The sequence below is a fragment of the Ipomoea triloba genome, chromosome 6 (genome assembly GCF_003576645.1).
Source record: "Ipomoea triloba cultivar NCNSP0323 chromosome 6, ASM357664v1".
Classification (NCBI taxonomy): Eukaryota; Viridiplantae; Streptophyta; class Magnoliopsida; order Solanales; family Convolvulaceae; genus Ipomoea; species Ipomoea triloba.
The window spans coordinates 15,312,579-15,330,244 of NC_044921.1; the positions used below are offsets into that span (position 1 = coordinate 15,312,579).

Here is a 17,666-nt window from a genome sequence, read left to right on the forward strand (position 1 = left end):
TTTTGAATAATTTGTTTTTTTTTTTTCCAATTTTTCGGTAACTAACATAATTGACCAAAGTCGACGGTCGATTTTATCATTTCCTTCAGTTGATTTTGATCGTTATATATGGAGCTCGCAAATTCCAATCGGTTTTCCAATTATTTGATCGATTATGTAACTGAGTGATCGTTTACTCATCTCTGCCCTTTGGGCCTCAAATTGGGTAGACAGTCTAATAACATACCAATAGTTTAATTTTTTTTTTTTTAATACTACTAACTCTATTACAATGCAGTATCTTTTCATAACTACTTTCTCAACTTATTGAAGCACAAGAGTCAGTATCTGTTTATAACTACTTTCTCAACCAATAGTTTAATTTTTAAAAAATAACAACTCCAAGAGAAGTCGATAATAAACCAAAATTCTTAATAGTGATCCATAACGGGAGTTTCTTTTGGCAATTAATTAATAATTAATTACTCCTAACGAATAGGAGATAATCAATTGTACTAGATATTTTGATCAATGATAACATTAGTGATAAGATTTGTAAAATTTTTTAAATATATTAATTGTTTACTATTAGCTGATAATATGTAAAATGATAATAGTACGAGTCTACTTGCTCATCAAATAATAATAACTTATAAAGATAAATTACACAAGCAAAACAAGATAAAGAGTATGCAACGAAGTTCACTTGTAGCAGGTCTAGACAACATGCATGTTAAATTAAATTTTAGGTGGGTAATCATCCATCATCATTTCCATCCATGTATCCAGCTCCGATCTCTCCGGAGATGCAATCCAAGTTTTCCATTCCTCGTTATTATCGCCGTCAATCTACAACAGAATCAAAATCAAAATAATATTACTACGTAGGAAAAAATTTGTGTGATATCGTTTCACGGGTTTTAATCCGTGAGACGGGTCGGGTCAGCATAATTTGAGTGGTGATTAGTATTATAAGTTGGATTTTGATTGATTTTTATATCCAAATTATGTTGATTCGATCCATTTCACGAATTGAGACCCGTGAGACGGTTTCACACAAGTATGACCCTACTATATATGAAATTTGAGCTTCGTTTCACCCAAAAAAAATGGTAACACTTGTGTGAGACTGTCTCACGAATCTCAATCTGTAATACGGGTCGAATATTTGATTAATGAGTCAGATTTTTGACCTCACTAACCAAAGATCTGACCCGTCTCAGAAGTTCCGTGAGACGGTCTCAAACAAATTTTTGCCCCAAAAAAAATCATGAAAGGTAATTAATATAATTAGGAGATTGGCCATGCATGCCTGAGGTGGGGAGGAGCAATGCTGGTTGAGACTTTGTTGATGAGACGATGTTTCAACACTATCATGCAACGGCCCGTAACTATTTATATGCTGCGGCAGCATCGGAGTCGGAGCTGTTGACGGGATAACCTGCTTATATATGGACAACAATTTCTTGATTAATATCGTTTGTTCTAAGAAAACCGCGGCATTAATGTGAATGCTAGCTAGCTAACTAAATTTCAAAATAATCTAATAAGATCGAGAGGGTTAAAGGGCAAATTTTACTGTAGATTCGATCATGGTACATTAGCAGTGGTTCTTGAAATAAGTATCATTCTAATTACATTTCACTTTCATTTCATAATATTGCCCTATTTTTTAATTTTATTTTTTCATATACACTAATTTCATTATAGAAATACCAAAGCATCATTTTAATTCTACAAAATTATTTCAGTTGACATATACATTATTGCATGAGCTCTATTTTGTTGGTTTTTCAATACACTAGCTTAATTATAGTAATGTTAAAATATTATTTTAATTGCACTCTAAATTCATTTAACAATTAACAATATAATAGTACTGTCAAAGCGGACCGGCCCGCGCCCTTAGACTCGTCCCACCGCGGGCTTAATTTCTAACGGGCCGGCCCATTAGACCCGCGGGTTAGGAATCATGCAACCCTAACCCGCCCACGCGGGTTGGCGAGTCCCGCGGGCTTTTTTGTTTTTTTTTTTTTTTTTAAATTTCAATGTTCAAAAATTAACTGAAGTTTACAAATACTAACACAATTTACAATCCAAATTTTAAAAATTAAACTTAACAAAAATTAATATTAATTCAAAATTAAAAAAGAATAAATAAATTCTACAAATTATATTTTTATGTTAAAAAATTACATTATTTATACATTTGATTTAGCCCCAATAGATATAATGCATTAATATTTATATGGAAAGCATAATTCATTTACTTAAATAAGGAAAACAAATCTATATATATCTATCTATCTATATATATAATAACAATTTAGGTTTAACAAAGGGTAAAAATTGAAATATAATAAAAAATCTATTTCTGAGAACTCAAGAATAAGTTAATACCTAGGGAGAGCCAGGAATCTCTATTCCCCTTACAAGAGGAATAGGTCATTCCCAGGGACAATGTTCCTAGGAATAGAAGTCATTACCAAACAATGGAATAGACCTATTACTGGGAATGTTATGCCATTCCAGGTCTATTCTGTGAACAAAACAACCCATAAGTGTCTGGGTCAGTTTTCTCATCCAAACTGAAGGGCATTTTAGTAATAATATAATTAAAGAATTCTTATTTTGTTAATTAATAAAAATATATGCATATTAATATCTGTAATTAATTGAATAGATTGAGGAATTCTTATTTTGCTACCATTAAGAAATTAATAGGAATTCTTATTTTGCTACAATTAAGGAATTAATATTATTTTCCACTTTGGTTAAGAAATTGGCTAGTATACGCTACATAATAACAGTCTATTTTTATAAATTCAGTAATTTATTCAAAAATTCTTTGGATTACTACATATATTACACCATTTTTAATGAATTATTATTTTGCTAGAATTGAGCAATTAATATTGTTTTCCAATTTGGTTAAGAAAATAAATAGGTAGTGTAGATATGGGGGAAGACAAAGGAAAAAATTAGATGTTCACATGTATTGCATACCTTTCGGATCGCCATGATTCCTTTCTATAATCAAGCAAGTTAATTAAAATAATAGGTAATTAGTTTAAAGTTTTCCAAATATACTTCTTATCTAATGAATTTAAATACCACTATATAAATCATGCAACAAATTCCATATTTTCCACTCCGTCTTACAACTTTAGCCTCATAAACAATAAAATCTACATATAATGGCCCCCTATTTTTGTTTTTACTAAATAAGATAAATGCCTACAGTACTGCGTGGGCAATAAAGGTACGATTGGTCGTCTTTACGAAGTAAAAAACAATCGAGGAGGAACTTTAGAATCTATGCTTGAGATGTGGAGGTATATATTCTTATTTACATTTAATATATTTTTATACCGATCCTTTGACATATTGTTTACTTAAATCTGTCCTTAAGGAATAGTTTTACAGTGTTTTTTTATGGATTTCATCAATTAGTATTAGTAAATATAGCATATTTGAATCATTTACATTGTAGCACATGAAATAATCAAGAAAGATACAAGATGTGTTTAGTCATTGTTTCCTTTTTATTGTTTCAAAGCTCTAACTCTATTACTCTATTCACTTCCTCTATTTTTAATATTTATGTAGTAATATTTGGAGATGTTTTAATATAATTAGTATAAATAATAATGTATTAATGCAAAACTTTTTTTTGCAGGGACTCTTATAACCCAAAAAAAAAAAACACAGAATAATTATATTGACAAATATCTAGGAGGAAGTGGGGGCTAGTTCACACTTTGAGACCTGGAAATCAAAGTTGCACTGGCTAAATAAATTTATTGCACTGATGACATCATTTCATAAGATAAAAAGCCACACCAAGAAATGTAAAAAGGTGTACAACCAACTAAAATTTCTGGAGTTATAAACTAATTTTTGGTAAACAAATTTTTGGGGAAAATACTAAAATAAAATATTTATAAATTAAAAGAACATAAAATACAATAATTTTTGTAGTAAAAATGTGGATGTTGGGTACAAAAAGTCTTTAATAGTTTGTAATTTAAAATTCAAATTGAATTATTAGTAGCTGGTTTATTATACGTGCAATTTTAATTTTCAATAAATATAAATTGTGAATAATTCGTTTAGATTTAGATATTCTTTAGATGATAAGATATAATGTAATAGATGCATTTAAAGTTTACAAAATTTTAATTTTTATATATGTAAAAAACATTATATTATGTGTAATATATACTTTATATAATTCTATACTAATGGTGCGTGTATACTTTAATATTATATATATATATATATATATATATATATATATATATATATATATATATATATTATTGTGCAACGCACGTGTGACATACTAAATTTTATTACATATCACTAAGTTATAATTTTAGATTGTATGATTCTATTTTTAATAGTATTTTCATTCTTTTTGAATGTAATATATTATACATTTATTAAGCGTAATATATTATACGGAGTACTATTTATAATAGTATTTGCATTCTTTTGTAATATCATGACATATTATGTTTCCAAATTATTTAATAAATTTGGAAGAATATGATTATTTGAAAACATATAATTTTTGTCAGTGTCAATATATTATAGTTAAAAACAATACATGCAATTTCATTGTATTTTTACTTTTGCATGACTATCAATAAAAGTTTAGGGTAGACACTATCTCCTGTTTGATTGTTATTGAGAAAATTGATCTATTTTTGTCCATGGTCAACTATATATTGTTCATTTAGAATTAGAAATCTAAAAGGTTTCAAAATTTTGATTTGTTGTGACTCTGAAAATTGTAATTCAACTACTAATGCAATTTATAATTCCTTAAAATTTTGTAATTCTAAATATGTTGTATTAAACTTATAATATAGTTTATTTTGGAGTAATTACCATCTTAAATATCAATTCTTATTTTAATTACAAATAATTATGTTCATAACTTTATTGTAGCAAATCAACATAATTATTAAATAATAAAACTTTATAAATGAATAAATCTCATATTTCTCTTTTTATAAATGAAATTTAAAAACATTAATAATTTTTAATAACATAGCATAATTATAATATTTTAAATCTTTAGTCCGTGCATCGTACGGGTAACATACTAATAAATAAATAAATAAACAGTTATAAATTGACTTGGAGAGATACAATATAATTAAAATAAATACACGCATAATATCATTATTATTTAATTAAAAATTAAAGTAAGAAATAAAATTTAGAGAAAATAATACTTTTGATCCCTGAATTGTTTAAATTTTAAAAATTTAATCCGTGTAAGTTAATTTAAACAAATTTAGCACCTTCTCAATTGCTAAAAATATTACACTTTTAGCTCCTACTTCTAGTGTTATATAATTGTCAAATTTCATTAACATATGTGATTATTTTTATTATTTAGAATTAATTTTCAATATTAAAAATAATGTTCCAATTGAGAGAGTGAAACTTTAACCATGAATATTGATTCTAAATGATAAAAATAACCTCATAAAAAGTTTACTAATAAAATTCGATAATTATATAATATGGACTAAAAGTGCAACATAATGAATAATTAATGGACCAAATCAGTTTAAATTAATTAGCTCGATACCTCAACTTGCTGGTTATTATTTTCTGAATCTGAAATATCGTTATCGTTGTCGTCGTCGTCGTCGTCATATCTTGAGCGGTACAAATTATCACATTCCCTTAAGAAAAATCCCCATTCATCAAGGACTGCTCTGGTCCCCCATAAACTGGTCTGCATTAGGTACTGCTGATGAATTCTGGCCTTTGTGTTCATCCTTTTTAGTTCTTTTGTCTTGAAATTTCGAATTTTCTGAAATTTCCAAATCAAAATTCAAAGAAGTGTTTTATTTACAATTTTGCTAATCACAATTAATGAAAATGTAACAATTCAATGCAAGGTATTATACCATGAAAAACCAATGTTACAATATATTTTATATAGAGTTAATTCAAATTTTGGTCCTACGTTAATTTATAGATGTCGGTCCACTTTTAATCTTTTTCTATCTAATATCTCCTTTGGTCCTATTTTTTTTGTGGCATGACCGTACCATTTTTGGTCTTCCATCAACAAAATTATTTAAATTTCGTAAAATACAAGTGTATTTAGGTATTCAATTATAAATTTTTTTAAAAAAGGAATAACAATAAAAATATAGCGAGGGTCAATCGACTTTGTGTGTATGTGTGTACATGTGTATAAATATAAAGATCAAAATGTCCTTATATTTTAACGATATTTCAACGATTATGTTGACGGAGGACAAAAAATAATTCGTGCCACAATAATATTATGACCAAAGGAAAAAAAGTACTAAAAGTGAACTACTGTTTATAAATTTAGAACAAAAAATGAAATTAAAACTTTTATATATATCTATAAAATCTAGTGAGTAGTCTAAGAATGAAAAATAAAGATAAAATATTGAATTTTATATGAACGTTAGATTGTTATATGATTTTTTATATATTAATCTTAGATAATAAAAAAAAAATAATAATAATTTCACTATCTATTAAAAGTAAATTACCTGCAGATGGCTTCTAACTTGACTCTCCGTTAATTCTAATCCCGGTTCACGGATGCGCATGCGCCTCAAAATTTCGCCTGCCGTAGCATCTGCGTTTAAGAAATTTTGAAATATATATTTAAAAAATAAAAAAGTATTAATATGTAATTATTTTGATAAAATTACTAGACAATAATAATAAAAGAAAAAAAAATCCAACCTTTAATATTGCCGCCTGAATCAGCGACGCAATCCATGAAGTTGGAGTGCAGTGTAACTGTCCATTTCATTATGCCCCCACTGCACTTCTAAAATTCTTCTTAGCAATATATAATAAACTAAGAGGCCGGTGACGATGAATTGATTTGAATGAGCTTAGCTTCTCAAGTGTGTTAAGCCCTCGGGCATTACACACATATATATAGTGCTGTTTTGTGCATGCAATGTTGTCGATCCATATTTGATTTTTGGTGCCAATGGATTCAAAGCAGTCAACTGAAGATCTAAGTTAAAGATGCACAATCCTCAGCTCTCCTCTTCTGAATCTATAATATGTATAGATTCTATAGTTTCATAATCAAATGCTTACCATTACGCGAAAGTTATAGTTAGTAGCGAACGCAAAACTTTATTTCATTATACTTACGTAATAGTTAATACCCAACTGCAAAACATGCTTGCAATTTTACTTTTTGCATTTTTTTTTAATGAGTGGCTAACATTATTTATACTGTGTTTTTTAAACCAAATGTTTGAATAAGTTTTGGATGTATGCAGGGCCGATCCAAAGGTTTTATAGGCCCTTGGGCGAAATTAAAAAAAAAAAAGGGTCGAAGAATTTGTTTCCGGATGATCAATTTGTTTACTTCTTTTTCTTTTTTCACTTCCGGATGAATGTGTTTTAGGCAACATTGTATAAAAAAATTATTATAAAATCGATCTTAACAAAAAAAAAAAAGAAAAAAGAAACAAAAGCAGCTGGCACTTATATGAATCAATCAATCTGAATCAGTCAATCAAAAATCTTTAACTATTTGAGTGGTTGGTGTAGTGTAGGCGCGACCGGCGACCTTTATACTCCTGGGCAGCGTGAGCAGTGGGTGTGTGACAACGTCTCTTTCAGTCATTGTGAGTTTAGTTCTCGACTTCCAGAAATTAAACTATTAACCCTATTTTTTTAAAATATATAATAAGTAATATATATATATATATATATATATATATATATATAGATTTTGGTTCAAATGCGGTCGTGCTCTCCCGTGCGGCCGTGCGGTCACACACCACTCAATGTTACGAAATACACCACTCAATGTTAAGAAACACACCACAATGAAACACAATGAAACACACCACAATGTTAAGAAACACACCACAGTGCATATTTGTGTGGTGTGTTTCTTAACATTGAGTGGTGTATTTCGTAACATTGAGTGGTGTGAACCGCACGGCCGCACGGGAGAGCACGACCACACCTGAACATGACCATATATATATATATATATTATTTTTTTATTTTTTTTTATAATACTCCGTATATCTTATGGCCTATAGGCCCCTATAGAGATGGGCCTTAGGCAGGTGCCCACCCTGAACCCCCCTTAGGGCCGGCCCTGGATGTATGTGGCATTCATTATGATTATGTGAATCATGTTGGAAGTTTTGCCTTCTTGAGCTCAATTTACCAGGATGATTCAATAGTAATTGTATGTCAAGAAGGGTAAAAGAAAATTAGAAAGTGTAAAAACTCATCAACCACATTCATTCCATTGATCAAAGTCTTTATATATGCATATAAAGTGATAACCTACATATAACATTAACAGGGAAGATGAAGGGATTGAAGAAATAATTGTTAGACATGTATGCCCTATGATTTAATATTTATTGTTTTGGGTATTGATTTCTAATTAAATAAATATAATAAATAAGTATTTTATTTATTTTATTTTGGCTTAGTTAACAATTGATATTGTTTCGTACAATCTTCTTAATTATTCATTCTTAAGAGTTGAATATGAGTGACGAAGAATTAATAAATGAAGTATTGCAAAAATGTTCCTAGTTATAGGAATATTTCTAATTGGCATTAGAATTTCGATAAGACTAGCAAGTTGTTCTTCTTATGGTGAGTCTCATGCCATTTTGTATGAGATAAGGAGAGTGGACATGTGGATGATTGTTAGAGAATCTAGAAAAGATCGGTTATATTGTTATCTCATACCAGATGATGATGATGTTGATCAACTTGTTATATCTTTGCATCTATGACCAATGAGTTGCAACATCAACATGAAAGATGTCTGACGATAAATCTATGATCAATCACCTACAAGAGTTGTACAATGAGCATAGTAGGATTGCAAGTAATGAGGTTACCGGCCAAGACCTTTATTTCGGGCAAAACTACAAGAAAGAGGAAATGCATGAGATCATGGCCTAAATATGATTGGTTTATTGGAGAGATTGTAAAAATTAAATATCTTCTTTGACATTGAGCTTGAAGTAGACTTAATTCTACATTTTCTCCCAGATTCTTTTGGGCCTTTCATAATGATCGAATTTCTACATGAACAAGTTTCAATTGTTCCAAATCCTATATGCACAATATGTTGTGCACTAGTCATGCTACAATGAAGGGTATGCGCACTGATACAGTTCTTTTGGTCTCTTCTAAGTCAAAGAAGAGGAGAAAGAATAAGAAGGTTTCTGACGTGAAACCAACTGGGGGAGTGACCAAAACTAAAGGGAAGGTTGCAAGTAAAGGAAAGTGTTTCCATTGCAACAAAGAATGACCTTAGAAAGGAAATTGCACAAAGTACCTAAAGTGTTTAAAGGTCAAGGATCGGACAATAACAAACCTTCAGAAGGCATGTCTATTATGTTCATTAATGAGACTAGTTTTTCAAATTGGTCTAAATAACTACTTCTTGAATAATAGACTCAATAACAACTTCGCATGTTTGTGTATCGTTGCAGAATTTGAGAAGAAGTAGAACTTTGACTAAAGATAAGATTGCTCTGAGTATATATGGGAAATGGAGCAAGAGTTACTACATTAGTTGTTGGAGATTTATCTATTTAGTTTTCATTTAATCAAATTTTTATAAGGCTATTTATGTGTTCATAGTATTTAAAACATTATTTCAATTCAAGTTGAGAATAATTATGATTTTTTCTTTTCAGAATAATGTTTATTATATTTATTTCAATAATAAATGTGATGGCATTATAACATACATTAAATGTTACTGATTGTTTAAATATGATTGGCGATAGTATAAATGAGCATTTAAATACATATTGATATATCTGGTCCATTTTAGATCCTGAATAGAGTTCCATTTAAGTCTGTTTCTAGGACATCATATGAGAATATTAGAAACCCCGTATTAAGTATGTTAAGATTTGGGGTTACACGGTTTATATTAAAAGCCTAAAACAAACAAATTTGAAACAATATCTAAAAAAGGTGTGAAGATATAACTTGACGAAAAGTTTGTTAATAAATCTTTCTAGCCTAATCAGATTTAAGAATTTTTGCCATATGAACCAAAAGCTATGAGAAGTAGTGTTAGACATATTTGTGCATTAAAGTTGAATGATGACGGAGCAAGAGAGTTGGGTTTGGAGCATCTGACTTACCATCTTCAATGCGACCATGATCCGCCTCACTGGCGGCACGGGATTCCCTGAAAGGACTGAAATCTCCTTGGGGATAGCTTTCATTTTTGTAATCCATCATTTAGGGTCCATGATTTAGGGTATGTGTGTGTGTACTACCAATATGTTATCAAAAAATTGCTCTTTTGCAAAAAAATTGATAATATTATTAATTATTCTGGAGTGTTTTTGCATCAAATTTTGATAAAGCATGTGTTTATGACAATTAGGTGTTGTTTCCTTTTTGGTCTCGACATAATTATTTCGATTATGATTTTGAGAATCTTATTTTTAAAATTCTTTTGAATTTACTTGTCCAAAAATTTTATATATTTATAATATTACTCGATCATTACGACTATTTATTGCAATTTTACTTTTTGCATTTTTTTTTTTATAATTAGTGGGTAATATTAGTTATAGAGTGTTTTTTAAACCAAATGTTTGAATAAGTTTTGGATGTATGTGGATTTATTATGATTATGTGAATCATGTTGTAACTTTGGCGTTCTTGAGCTCAATTTACTAGGATGATTCAATAGTAATTGTATGCCAAGAATATAGTAGAGAGAAGAGTTAAAGTAAAAGAAAACTAGAAAGTGTAAGAACTCATCAACCCCATTCATTCTATTGATCAAAGTCTTTATATATACATACAAAGTGATAACCTACAACATATAACATTAATAGGGAAGATGAAGGGATTGAAGAAATAACATTCTCCCTTGGCCATTACTTAACCACATTCATACCTCATTAAAACCTCGCTAGAAAAATCATGTGGAAAAAACTTAGATAGAAGAGGAAAAGATCAAAGTACACAAAGTATGTTAAACCATGTATTGCACCGGTTGACTCATTAAAAACCTTAGTCTAAGAAAACTCAGTGGAAAAAAACTTAACGAAGGAATAAAAAAAAAAGTGTAACCATATGCCTTCAAAGCATAATCTTCAAGATTTCAAGAATCTTCAGAACTATCCATTTAAGTGCACATACATCGGTTTACTCATTAAAAACCGTAGCCTAAGAAAATCCAGTAGATAAAAAAACTTAATTAAGAGAAAAAAGGTACAACCATATGCTTTCAGAGCATAATCTTCCAGTGTGGCTAGGAGTTGTCACTCCCCCTAAAGACAACAATCTTCCAAACCTACACATCCTAACTTTATGAACATATCTACCAGATTGTTTACTAAGGCAAACTTTCTCAACAAGAATATTTTACCATTCTTCTGGAATTTATGTGGGTAAAAAAACTTATGTGCAATATGTTTTGTAAGATTCCTCTTAGCAAACCAACTGGGTAGATCAATGGTTGAAGGTTGTTGAAAAACAAGGAAAAAATGTGAGTTTATTTTATAAATATTGCAAACTTTGAAATAATTATAAAATGGGAAAAAGGTCAAATAGACCCTCGAACTTTAGTTGAAAAGTCAATTAACCCCTTCAATTTTTTAAAGGTACAATTACACCCATTAATAATTTATTTTGATACAGTGAAATAAAAAAACTGCTAATGACCTACTATTACAAGTCATTAAGGATCTGGCCACCCTCCAATAAATTTTCAGATAAAAATGTGACCAGCAAACGGTCGCCAGTCATGGTCCTCATGGAGAAGGAGACAAGAAGGGGAACCACTGGTTCGCCTTCTCCTAGCGAGAAGGCGGCCACTGGTTCCCTTTCTCGCTGAGTTATACAAAATTTGCAAATTTCGTCTGAAGTGTTTAAAGTGATGAAAAGTGCAACGCCAATAATAACTTAAGGACAAAAAGTGAGAATGATCAACACTCACGGACAAAGTCTACAATTACCCAATAACTTAGAGACAAAAAGTATAATTTTCCCTAAATATACTATCAAGCAATGGCACACAAGGAGATGAATATTAGAAGATGAATGTAGCATTATCCTTACAAAACAAATATAAAAGTCTTAAGTATGGTTTAAATGAGAAAAAGTGAATATTATTGTAAGATATTCTTTAAAAAAAAATTAAAAAAAAATTAAAAAAAAAAGAAAAGAAGAAAAAAAAAAGGTAACATGGTGGAAGAACTCAAATAGGTTTCTTTTACTATTGACTATGTTACATTATAATATCTGTTTATCTATACTTGTTCATCTATATTTTCTCAACTTATTAAAGTACACAGAGTCAATATTGCCATTAGGTGAATTTTTTAGGAATTTTATGTGACACTTTTTGTCAAGTTGAACCGTTGCACCCAAAATAATATATACTCACATTTTGTACTCCATTTTATTTCTTACTTCAAGATAAAATATAATCCACAATTTTTATTCCTCTTTTACTTCCATCAATTAAATCATGACATAACAAAAATTTTAGTGTGTACATATATTTTCACCAAAATAAAAAAACAATAAAAAAAATAGACTTCAATTGGCATCCACTCTGTAGTACCCAACACGCACAGTCGCACATGCCTCCCACTGTGTGCTTATGCCTTATCTTTTTTTAACTAAAAAATCAAGTTATTGTACAAGAACCTGATTTATTGCCACATCACCCCCTCTCTCCTCTAACACAGCTCAAAAACTCCCAAAAAGCCTCTATTTGAGATTTTCCTTAGTAGGAAAAAAAATTTCCTCTAAATTTCAAATCCTTAAATTTGAAGAATTAAAACTTTTTAAATTCCTTGTCACTTGGAAGAAAAAGTGACCTTAATGGAACAACATTACTCTCACATACCTTTATTAAGTAAGAGCATTTGAATCTTTATACTAGTTGGAGAAATTGAGATGATGAAATTATTAAGCTCCCTGCAATACCTACATCAGATGAAGATGATGATCATAGGCCTGTTAATGGAACTTACACAGAAAGCACCAGATAATGTTCAATCTGGATATTGGAGGGGACTCCAATCTGACATAAAATGCTGAACAAGAGAGCCTAGAAGACTGAAAAAAGTTTACAACTTGTGCTTCATCTTTCCATATGTAAGTTTACTTTCATCAGATCTGCGAGCAAGTTTGTTCCCCGACTTGGAACAATGGCAACCATCTGAACTCTTTGATACCTTCCTCCCGCAAGAATTGTAGCTAGTGTTGCGGTGGATTGTGCTATTCTTTCTGTGAAGATTTTGCTCATCTTGGGAAACAAATGAATCAAATTCCTGCAAGAAATGTGCTCAAGGATTCATCTTCAGTTTTCTTGACAAGAGGTGATAAAGAGTGCACCAAAAAGAGACTTTAAGGCTTTAGTAGATTCTTAATTTGTGGGAGTATATGCACAATAGGACAAAAGTACATATTTACTCCAACATTGCTTCAAAGAATTGCTTACTCTAGACTCTAGTGACAATGTGGATTATGAAAAAAGATTACCTTGGACTTTGTCTTGGCATAAGGTGTTAAGCAGGGGTTTAAATCCTTGAGAAACATATCATCTGGACTGCCTGGTGTTGTCTGATCTCCATAACTGAACTCCTGGTAGGATCACATATCAAAAACAGAAGAAAAATGTGAATTGAAATTCACCTATTAGGCCATTACATAGTTCAAGATAGATGTATTGCAATATAACAATGAAATTGCAGAAATTTCTGTAGTAGGGAGTGTTCCGGTTTTTGATAAATGGGGACCGCCCATCCACTTGATCCAAAAGCTAGAAGGAATATACAACTTGCCTTCAGATACGTCCGAAACCAAATTCAAGGATCAAAAACTTGGGTTGTAAAAACAATTGCAACACATTTCTTGAGGGGTATCAATACTTGCGATGGGGTTTGAAAACTATAACTAATAAGCTTCTCCAGCTTCCAGTTAATATTAATATTTTAAATTTATTGGCTGAAACATTGCATTGAAATTATATATTATGCATAGATGCCTATACCAGAGAATTAGTTGCCTCTTCTTGGTCATATTCAGGTGTGCATGGAGAAGTGACATCGTTGAACCCTCTAACTGAGTACTTCTCTGCCTTGACCTATAGAGTAGAATATAAAATCAGCAATCGAAACCCAGTGCTAGTTTAGAACAGCAAACATATTTCACAGGGAGCATGGAGAAGAAAGAATCATGTAACCTTATCTATAAAGTATTGCTAGTCTGGCAAATTCAATATCGTACACCAGAAACAGATATAATAACCTTGCTTGTAAGACTAAGGTGATTTAAGCAATAATCATATGAGATTATGAGTGATACCTCTGCAAGATCTTCAGCAAGGCATTGCAGCTGGCCAGTAAGAGAAGTGACCTGCCTTTGGAGACTTGGTATAAGTTGTCTTGCCTGCTTGAGTTCTGAGCTCTGATTCTCCAAAGTTTCCTGGACTTGTGAATTCATAACATCTGGGAAAAGTATGGCATTCTTCAAGGACTTTATATCTTCTCTTTGCTTCAAGCACAAATCTTTCAGTTTCTCAACCTATATAGGTTATCATTTATTGAGAAGGGGATAATTTTCATTTAAGCAAAACAAGCTTAAATGGGAGATACAATAAGAAGTAACTACAGAGCACAAGTAACTCAATCCCTAATAAAACCACATTCTACAAATACCAGAAAACATATTCAAGTTCACTACTAAATATTGGAATAAGAATACAGAACCATTTTCGTGTTAATGTGTCCAATAAATTGAAGCATGTTCTTCATCTCAATTAAAAAAGCCTAATATAAAACTGAAGCATGGATTCCATCTCAACTAAAATCTTAAACTGATAGTTGGATTGCACATTTATGTTTATATATTATATGCTCAACAAAATACCTCTCTGTTTTTCTCATCAAGCATCAATTTAAGCTCAGAAATCTGATTCTCCTGCTCCTTGTTCATACTCAAGAGCTCCCTCTCGCTCCTCAGCACCATAGCCAATGTCCGAGCATTCCCTTTAATCTCCGTCAACGCCTTCATCTCACTCCCCTCTTCTCTCCTTGCGCTCCCTTTGAACAGCTTCTTGTGCAGAGCGCCCAACCCCGTCCCTTTCCTCGCCGTCTTCTTCAAATCCTCGATCGGTAGAGCCAGCTTGTATTCCTGCTTCTGCTTCGCCATCGCCGAGCTCGATTTCTGCTCCACTAGCTTCTTCACCATCGCGCTAAAACTGGAGCTGTGTGCACTGCTCTTGCTCCTGGTAGGATTGGCAGGGACGAGGGCGCGTGAGGAGTCGCGGGAAGTGGCGCGGAGGAGAATATGGGATTTCGGGGTGAGCTCCGCGGAGGAAGACGGGTCGGATCTTGCGGATGATCGGGGCTCCAGCGAAGATTTGGCAGCGGCGTAGCGAGATGAGGGCTTGATTGAAGCCATTTCTCTGTGATTTTGGAAGTTTCTGCGTTCGGAATTTCGGAGTGATTAAAGCTGGAATCTGAGGCTACGCTTGATTAGAGCATTTCTAGGGTTCTTTGTCTTTCTAGAGAGAGAGAAATGTGTTGTCCGAAGATAGTAGATACGATGAAGCACTGAAGAAGGGACTGATGTTTTAGCGCCGTTTGAAATTTAAATTTTCGAAATAGTGATGACGATTGACGAAAATAGCCTTATTGGGATTTTTTTTTTTGGATAGGAGTCAAATAAGCCTTTGAATTATTTATGAAAGCGTAATTAGGGCATTCTTTTCAATGGAGTTTTTTTAGATTTTTGAGGAGTTTTTTTTAAGTGTGATTGTGAAAGAAAATATGAGAGGAGAGGGAAAAAATTAAAAAAAGAAGACAAAAAGTCGTCAATCTCGCAGAGTATAGTTAAATAACGCGCCACCGTGCACGCGCCCCGTGGAAACTTGCTGTGCGCAATAAGCACACAGCATATCATCCCTTCCATAATCCAATGCACTGTTCCAAAATTTGAGTCTGGCAGGAGAACAAAACACTTTCTCACTCCATATTTTTTTCCTCCACGTCATCCTACACTATTTTTTTTTTAAATTTTTGAAAACCATCCTACACTATTTCAAAAATCACCAAAAAATCATTGATATAGATGCTCTTTGTCACTTGAACTAGAAAAAGTTCCAATTAAACATTTTAATTAAGAAAAAATTGCAATTAATCATATTTGACTTGTTATTACATGTAACATCCAAGTTAAAGTTTATTGGAATGCTACATCAATATATTCTGATGACTTAAATACCCAATTCACATAATAATAATAATAATAATAATAATAATAATAATAATAATAATCAAAAACTTTAAATTTTACTATTACTGATGATGATGATGAAGAAATATTTTAAAATTGAAAATTAAATATTTTAAAAAGCTTGCTGGTCGTAGCATAAAACCACATACAAATACCCGGAGTATTCCGGGGTTATCGATCCACAGGGAAGCGGGGTATCAAGCACTAGTTACTAATTAATTCACGAGAAGCTATTCCTACGTTAACAATGGGTATTTATCTATAATTATGAAAACAAAATAAATGAAGCAAGGCAAACGGACTTTTATATACAAGAGATTAAGCGCGGGATTTTTGGGTGTCAAAGTGTTTAATCACCTAGTGCCAATCTAAAGTGAAATAATCATTCGGGTTCAACAAGTGTGGATGATTGCAATCTAAAAGGGAAAGATTACTCTCGTAATTCAATCCCAAAATAAGGTAATTGGAATACACACTCTCGTGAGCTATTCACAACATATAATCAAGAACTAGCAATAAATGGAATACCCACTCTCGTGGGCTATTCACAATTGGAATACTCACTCTCGTGAGCTATTCACAATAAATCCCTTAATCAACATGTCCTCTCTCGAGGTACAAGAATCAAGTGCAATTGTGGGTGCTCTAATTCATAGACAAATTTAGCAATGAAACAAGTAATTAGGATCCTTAACTACAAGCATCAAGAAATTAAGCCACAATTACAACACAAGTAATAAACCCAAATAGATATTTCATTCAAGCAATTAAAGAACTAGGCACATAGGTTCATAAACACTTATCAATCCAAAAATCCCAAAGGAAAGCTTAGCCTATCATGGCTAAAATAGATTCAACAAATATACAATAAAGTTTTAAAATAGAAAAGAGAGGAAGAAATTCTCCCGAATGAAGCCTCCAAGCTCTTCTCTTTGATCTCTCTTCTCCAATTGATTTTTCCTCTTTGAGCTCTTTGAGAAGATGAGAGCTTCCCTTTCTTGATCTCCTTTTGTCCAAATCCGCAGCCAAGCTTAGGGTTTGGAGAGAAAATGATGCTTTTATAGTGGGTGGAGAATGAGGGGCAAAATAGACATTTCATAACAGCAGAAATTTCAGATCTGCGATTTCTCGACGCGTCGAGGACTTTTCTCGACGCGTCGAGATATTACCGAACCAAAATCTTGGCATTCTGCCAACTCTCGACGCGTCGAGAAAATTCTCGACGCGTCGAGAATCCGTCTGCAACACAGTTTCGACTTGCAGCCTAATTTTGACCCTTTTTCCTTTTGAACCACACTTTGATGTCTTCATAAGAGTTGTAGCCCTTGAAGTCTTCTTTCCAATGGTTCAAGAATCACCTCATTTGGATATTCTTAGGC

At 31.7% G+C, this 17,666-nt stretch overlaps 3 protein-coding genes across 3 annotated transcripts in view; all 3 read right to left on the reverse strand.

Annotated features, from left to right (window-relative positions):
• The window catches only part of LOC116022221 (farnesyl pyrophosphate synthase 1-like), a 462,332-nt gene that overhangs the window by 51,042 nt on the left and 393,624 nt on the right, over positions 1-17,666 (reverse strand). The gene's annotated exons all lie outside the window — the stretch shown is intronic.
• Positions 718-6,901, reverse strand: LOC116023541. Its single transcript, XM_031264542.1, has 4 exons — positions 6,736-6,901; positions 6,537-6,625; positions 5,588-5,815; positions 718-828 (listed from the first exon to the last, which is right to left on the reverse strand). The coding sequence occupies exons 1-4, from the start codon at positions 6,803-6,805 to the stop codon at positions 718-720; spliced, it is 498 nt and encodes a 165-aa protein (XP_031120402.1). The 5' UTR covers positions 6,806-6,901.
• On the reverse strand, positions 12,978-15,592 carry LOC116022220. The gene is made up of 5 exons (XM_031262837.1): positions 14,920-15,592; positions 14,356-14,574; positions 14,042-14,134; positions 13,531-13,632; positions 12,978-13,319 (listed from the first exon to the last, which is right to left on the reverse strand). The coding sequence occupies exons 1-5, from the start codon at positions 15,451-15,453 to the stop codon at positions 13,116-13,118; spliced, it is 1,152 nt and encodes a 383-aa protein (XP_031118697.1). The 5' UTR covers positions 15,454-15,592; the 3' UTR covers positions 12,978-13,115.

Bases quoted from the DNA above. Each gene is read 5' to 3' on its own strand.
- LOC116022220 (XM_031262837.1), bottom strand. From the start codon at position 15,453: ATGGCTTCAATCAAGCCCTCATCTCGCTACGCCGCTGCCAAATCTTCG. The intron at 14,575-14,919 runs GTATTTTGTTGA...TAACCTATATAG, and splicing joins TTGATGAGAAAAACAGAGAG to GTTGAGAAACTGAAAGATTT. The intron at 13,320-13,530 runs GTAATCTTTTTT...CATTTCTTGCAG, and splicing joins ATGCCAAGACAAAGTCCAAG to GAATTTGATTCATTTGTTTC.
- LOC116023541 (XM_031264542.1), bottom strand. From the start codon at position 6,805: ATGAAATGGACAGTTACACTGCACTCCAACTTCATGGATTGCGTCGCT. The intron at 6,626-6,735 runs GTTGGATTTTTT...TCTTAAACGCAG, and splicing joins TTCAGGCGGCAATATTAAAG to ATGCTACGGCAGGCGAAATT. The intron at 829-5,587 runs GTATCGAGCTAA...ATTCTGTTGTAG, and splicing joins ATAATAACCAGCAAGTTGAG to ATTGACGGCGATAATAACGA.